Source organism: Vigna radiata, unplaced genomic scaffold (genome assembly GCF_000741045.1).
Source record: "Vigna radiata var. radiata cultivar VC1973A unplaced genomic scaffold, Vradiata_ver6 scaffold_169, whole genome shotgun sequence".
NCBI lineage: Eukaryota > Viridiplantae > Streptophyta > Magnoliopsida > Fabales > Fabaceae > Vigna > Vigna radiata.
In genome coordinates, this window is record NW_014542363.1 from 635,211 (window position 1) to 642,014 (window position 6,804).

Genomic DNA, 6,804 nt, shown 5'->3' on the forward strand with positions numbered 1-6,804 from the left:
AATTTTATTTCAATCAAAATCATGAAGCAATTAATAGTCTGTAACATATTGTAAAAGTTGAGGGGATGCAAAGGGAACTTTGGATCTTATACAGCATGAAACCTATGTTCCATTGGTAGCACGTTTCTCTTGCCAACCAACAAGGTCAAGGAGTGATCGCCAATCTGTGTACTACCAACGATAATACAAACATTAAAAGACAACAAAACAAAACCAAGCACGAAACATACTCCTGAACTAAAACCACATATATACAAGCTGAATCGTATGGGATCTAGCTTTAGGTAAATGCGATGCAAGATGCACAAACAAAATAATTTAGTCAATGAACTATCAGATTAATATGTACCAGGGTATGCATCAAAAGTAAAAGAATCCTAATCCTAGTTTGATCAAACAGCAGGGAAAAAGTATAATCATTACTACAAAGTACTATCAATTAGACGTCGAACGTCTACCACGAACATGCCTCTGTCCTCTCCTAGTTGGAGAATATTCGTCGATTCCATCATTAGCATCCTGAAGCAGTTCCACCGCCATCTGATGTGCAACAGTACCCTCAGTCACATGACGACACGATATCAACGACTGTAACTTTCTAGCCATTCTCCTAAATCTAGCCTGCATAATAATTATATCAAACAAATAAATAAACATGGCTAGTCAAAATTTAATAACATAAGCAATGAAAAATAACATACCAAGGGCCGGATGGTGAAGGCGGAGAGGATCTACGATGAGGTCGTGCCTCCTGTGGAACATCAGGACATTGTGTAGGCACAAGAGGTGGTCTCGCGTCAGCTGGAGCAGCAATAATATAGGGATGTGAAACCCTCGTAAACCACTGTATGTATCCATCGACACATTTAGAAGGGTAGGATGCCTGTCTCACATTCCTAATAACGTGGTCTGTGAAGTGCAACCACGCAAAATCAACAGCGACTACATCTGCATCTACAACGACAGTGGGTGGTCGTGGAATCTCCTGGTAAAACCCAAACTGCCTCATCACACGCTTAGGCAAATGTCGAGAAAGGGTGTCACCAATCCGAATCCATCCAGAATACATACAAACTCCGAATAATGGACGAATGCCCCGATGTGCCTCATATGGATGCCATACAACTCCACTGTATGTCAGGCCATCCAACTACTCCCGAATCTCTGCAAGAGTCGAATTCTGCCGAGGGCTCTGCCACCTAGTCGCACGTGGTGTGGTGTCATCATAAGAAGACATCAACCGCCTCCTTCCCATTCTAGGGAAATGCTCGTATATCCAACTCTAATAATGCAATTATTCAATTAAATATTTTCTATCTTTGAACATGGAGATAAGTATATCAAATAAATGTGCAAGATTTATGTTTGTACCTGAAAAAGAGTCAAATATCCANCCATCTGCTTCGTGGAAGCCAGACTGGCATCCCCAAGNTGCTCGTACAAATGGGCGAGTGNAGCAACGCCCCAAGCATATCTGCCACACGCGTGTACGTCTCTAAATAATAGTAGGTAAGACACGCGTATAGAACTGGCACTTTTATTTGCAAAAATGGTGCATCCTACTAGATGCAGCAGATATGCTCTGGCAGCATAGTCCCAATCCTGTGACCGACACCTCTGAACATATATGTCTCTCAGCCAGCTGAGTCTCACTTTAGTACCACGTGCATCCTCCATCTCAGCATCAGTTGTGCCACCATCAACGCCGAGCAGGTCTATGAGGACTGTACGAGCCTCCTCAAACTCCAACTCCTCCAAATCACATAATTGTCCTAGCACCGGGAGATGAAGTAAAGTGGATACACCGTCAAGCGTGATCGTCATCTCCCCTACAGGGAGATGGAAACTACTCGTCTCAAAGTGCCACCTCTCTATGAATCCGAGCAACAAGCCCTTATCAATGTAATCGTAGCAGATCTGTGTGAGAGGCATCAAAGAGGAATTCAACACAATGTGTTGAATTCCCTCGGCGCACGGTCCTAATTTATTAACTTTTATACCATGCGAGATCAACTTGAGCATATCCCCTCGATCCTACACAACAATATTTGATATAAATTGGCTTAAAAAAATTATTAAGTAAGATTTAAGTTATGCACTCACCCGACCCTGTGAAATACCATAAGCAACATGCTGAACATAGTGCGTCAGTAAAGAAGCATCACGTGGACCTCCAGGAAATCCACCGACATCCTCCTCTCGTATGCCAGGAACATCATGTTCCTCCTCCTCATAATCGTCATTAGAGGCCTCAAATGCCTCCTCCTGAACAGGACCCTCGTAGGCTTGATATGCCTCCTCCTCAAATGCTCGATCCTCAGCGATAGGGTCATCCTGAATAGGAGCTGCCCACCCTCTCCGTGCCGAAGCTGTAGGTCGTCTCCTAGCTAAACCTTGTGCAGAACTCTCTCCTCGAGAACTTTGTTCTCGAAAACTCTCTCCTCGAGAACTCTCCCCACGAGAACTAAAAGATGCACCTCGTGTTCTTACCATTTCTGAAAAAATAAATTTTTAATTAAATTAATAATTATTTCTTATATTTTTTCAATAATTTAATAATAATTATTTTATTAACTAAAATAATTTTAATTTACATATAATTAAATAACATATTATAAAATAATACTAAATTTAAATACTGTATAAATTAATTAAAAATACAATAAACTAATAAAACAAAAAAATATTAAAACAAAATAATTACGTAAGAAAATAAAAAGTTAAAAATTAATTACTTATAAAATAAACTAAAAACATGAAAATAAAAAATTGGCCCTAAACGGATGTCGACATCCGTTGACGGATGTCGAACATCCGTTAAGTTCTGTCTTCTTCCTCCTACGTAGACACCTCTACCAGAAACATCACAACACCAAAATGAAACCAAACAAAACTAACAATGGTGCACAACCAGAGCATAAATCAATGCAATCTTAAACATTAAATCACATACATTTACAAAGCAAGAAATTAACACAGATGCGCAACAAAAATTAACCTCGTAGACGACAAAAATAAAATGAAACAACCGTGCCGCACCACCGCGCCGCACCGCCGCAGAGGAAGAGTTGACTGCAAAAGTTGAAAAATTTCAGAGAAGGTGGAGCGTGGAGTTGAGAATACAAAGGGAAGGGGAAGTGAGGTGGGGTTGAGAATGCAAAAGGAAGGGGAGGTGGGGTGGGGTTGAGAATGCAGGGAAGGGGAGGTGGGGCTCTGCGGGTCGTGAAAGTGAAAGATGAAGAAAGCAAAAGTGAAAGAAAGTAAAGTAAAATTAGGGTTTTATTAGGAGGGTTAAAAAAGTAAAAAAGAAAAATAAAAAAGGTTAATTTTGTAATTAATAAAAAGTTAAAAAAAAGTAGGGGGTGGAGGTTGGGTTTGGGGAGGTGGAGGCATTAACGTCCTTCTACATTACTCAAAATACAAGGCCCAAATTGAAATCTTACACTACTAGGCCCATAGTACAAAACCCAAATAAAATCTAGACTATTTAGCCTATAATACAAAACCCAAATAAAATCTAAACTACTTGACCCAAAATACAAAACCTATAATTATTCTTACTCTACTAAATCTTCATGATGGCTTAAGATGACACAAGAGAAAAAGTTTAGGCTCATATTTCATAAATGACTCCAATTCTTCGTAAATGTACTGTGTCATGACTAGGAGTATGCCATCATGACATCTTTATATTTTTTTTATAACTTTTCAAATGAATATCATTATTATTAGGCTAGTATGAATGACTTGTGCAAGCAGGTCCTCGCGTACTTCTAAATTGTAAGGAATTTCATATTTTTAAAGGTCCATAAATATAAATTATTCTTTTCATGTTTTTATTTTTATATTAATGGTGGAGGAGTCCAATTTTGATGATAAGAGTAGAATCTCCAAAGGCATTTCTGATCACTGTCTGTCCAGTCACCACAAATACACGACGCAACGACTTTGATTAGTATGATTTGGTTTCTTTAGCAAGAAAATTTTTGTCTCTCTTGTTGGAAAAGGAATAGTATAATCCACCTGCTCTGTAGAAAACATCCGTATAGCTTTCATTTCTATTGGTTGAACCCGTGTTGCTGTTGCAAATATATTACTTTCAGTAAGTATTTCTTAATTAACTACATTGAAAAGTCAATTAGCTTAACCTGCTTATTTTGTTGTCTTTATCGATATCAAGAATTCTTTACCTAGATAAAAAATTAATAATATTCTACTTTCAGGGTTCAAATAATTTTCAATTTTTAGTCACGAATACAACGTTCAAATAAAATATTATATATATATATATATATATATATATATATATATATATATATATATTAAATTGAAGAGGGTAGAGTGTTAATATGATAAGCTCAATAACCTTTTTACAACTTATTAAACAATCCATGGAAAACGTTGGTGTAGTTGAGAATTCTATCTACTGGGTTCCTCTCCCATATTTGGAAATCATCGATACTAAAAGATGAAAAGATAGGAGTAATAATATCATGACATTATTTTATATTTAGAAAGAATACAATGATTAAAAAAAGTATAAAATTTCATAGTTTTTTAAGAAAAAAAAAATAAAAAATAAGTAAAAATAATATTAAATAAATTAAAAAATTTAAGTGTATCAAAGAATATTTATCGAAAGATAATGAATTTCATAATAACTTCTCGGCACTTGTTATTCAAGTACATGAAGTAAATCATTTGACACATATAGAAAACTTAGCAGATGAGAAATGCAGATTTGAATCGTGATAAAAATATAAGAAACCATGCAAATTAGTCTTGAAATAATAATTTTATTTTTATTTATTCTCTGGTTCTGAACAGAGTGATCACTTTCCTTCTCTATAACTTAGATTGCAACTAGAGATATTTTATGCATTCATGAAAAAAATAAAAATTTATAAAAAGAGAATACTATATGCATGTACTCGTAGAAACAAATTTTGTATACAAACAAACACACATGGACATAAAATTTTATGACTATAGCACTTAAAATTAGCACTATATTCCAGTCTGCGACATTACACGGGGTAATCTCAAACTAGGAAATCATTTTGAACAAAGGGTCCTCTAGCAGGATCTCTGGCCAAATGGTGCAATTGTCGTCCACATTAGTCAATGAAACCTCCGACGTCACCGGTTGAACAACATGGGTAGAAGGCGAAGAAGGGGTAGTGCTTGAACACGAGAAAAGCCACGGAGAGAATGGGGTGGAATCATTAGCCAATTGGACACTGCCAATTGCATTAGATGATGACACACTGGAATCATTTGAAACATTGACGATGTCGTTGTTCATCATGAAGGTACTGTTTGTCGTACTACTAACCGTGTTAAGATCTGCCTCAGTGAATTGTGGCTGCACGAGGTCTTGTTGTAAGCTTTGGAGGTTGGTCAATTGGATGGCCTCTTCTTGAAGCCTTGCAAGGCTTTGTTCCCATTGGTGATGATCCAGAAGTTCTTTCAGGTTAGCCAGTACTATGAGATGAGACAAGCCTGTTAGAATATCATCAGTTCGAGGCTGGTGTGTCATTGGATCATAACCCATTTGAATCAGCTTCTTCTTCAGATGAGTGTTCCAAAAATTCTTGATTTCATTATCTGTCCTACCAGGTATGTGACTTGCTATTGCGGACCATCTAGTGGAATGGAGAAAAAAAAATTGAATTACAAAATCAAACATTATTCATGCAATTCATTTTTCCATCCATTCTATTAGACTATTACAAATAATTCAAAATCCCTGCATAAAAAAGCTTTTCTAAACCGAATTTATGGAGTAAATACAGTGAGGATGTTATATAAATTAATGGAAAATACAAAAAAATTGTCCATAAGAGAAGCAGTATTTAAGAAGATATTGATAGTGAATAATTACTTGTTTCCAAGGATGGCATGGAGATCAAGAATTGTTTGTTCTTCTTCTTTGGAAAATTTTCCTCTTTTAATGTCAGGTCTCAAGTAGTTAGTCCACCTTAACCTGCAACTTTTGCCACACCTGTTGAGTCCTGTTACCAGATAGAAATGATCACCTCTCATTAAGTATGTTAGAGAACTTGAAAAAGAGAAACTATTCATCATGAGTCTCATGACATGACACTGTGATCAATGCATTAAAAATCATTATAGTATTACTAATTACCTGCAAGTTTTGGAAGTGCCCTCCAGCTTGCATGACCATATTTTTGAATGTGGTTAACAAGCTTCTGATCTTCCTCAGGTGTCCAAGGACCCTTCTTCAAACCACTTTCATCACAGCATGGAGATCTTCCCATGTCTACTATTTTATGGTATGTCTTTCTTCTTTGTCCTATCCTTCCAAGAAGGGAAACTTAGTCACTTCTTTCAAATTCAAATGTGGGATAGGGTAGATGCTTCCTATTAATAGGGCCAATATATGGCGTGTTTGTGACCCACGAGGTTGTTTGAAACTCATCATTTACCTAAAACAAATGCTCATTTTCTTAGCCAAAATTACATATAAAACCTTCGTGAACCCATTAGTGGTTGGTTACTGCAGAAGTAAACTACTTTTAAACCAACCTGTAGCATTATTAGTTTGAATTGATCTTTTTGAAACCTTAATGATTTTTCCCAGTTACTTCCTCCAAAGTTTAAAACAACCATTGTAAACGTGCAGTTTATGTGACTTCATCACAATTCTAACGTGTATGTAACGTTTCTTACAATAAGCCTTTTGGTTGAATTGATCTCGTTTTTCTTTGTTTTATTCTCTTATGATCATTCAATCTTTTTCGAGAACACAATTTACTTTAATAGATTATTAACCTGCAGAAG

The 6,804-nt window shown here is 36.4% G+C and overlaps 2 protein-coding genes across 2 annotated transcripts; both read right to left on the reverse strand.

Annotated features, from left to right (window-relative positions):
• Window positions 1-1,537: 1,537 nt before the first annotated feature.
• On the reverse strand, window positions 1,538-2,493 carry LOC106779842. The gene is made up of 3 exons (XM_022776722.1): window positions 2,104-2,493; window positions 1,662-2,034; window positions 1,538-1,617 (listed from the first exon to the last, which is right to left on the reverse strand). Exons 1-3 carry the CDS (start codon window positions 2,491-2,493, stop codon window positions 1,538-1,540), a joined length of 843 nt encoding a protein of 280 aa, XP_022632443.1.
• Window positions 2,494-4,940: 2,447 nt separating this feature from the next.
• On the reverse strand, window positions 4,941-6,334 carry LOC106779843 (transcription factor MYB16-like). Its single transcript, XM_014668055.2, has 3 exons — window positions 6,149-6,334; window positions 5,885-6,014; window positions 4,941-5,645 (listed from the first exon to the last, which is right to left on the reverse strand). Exons 1-3 carry the CDS (start codon window positions 6,279-6,281, stop codon window positions 5,048-5,050), a joined length of 861 nt encoding a protein of 286 aa, XP_014523541.1. The 5' UTR covers window positions 6,282-6,334; the 3' UTR covers window positions 4,941-5,047.
• Window positions 6,335-6,804: the final 470 nt, after the last annotated feature.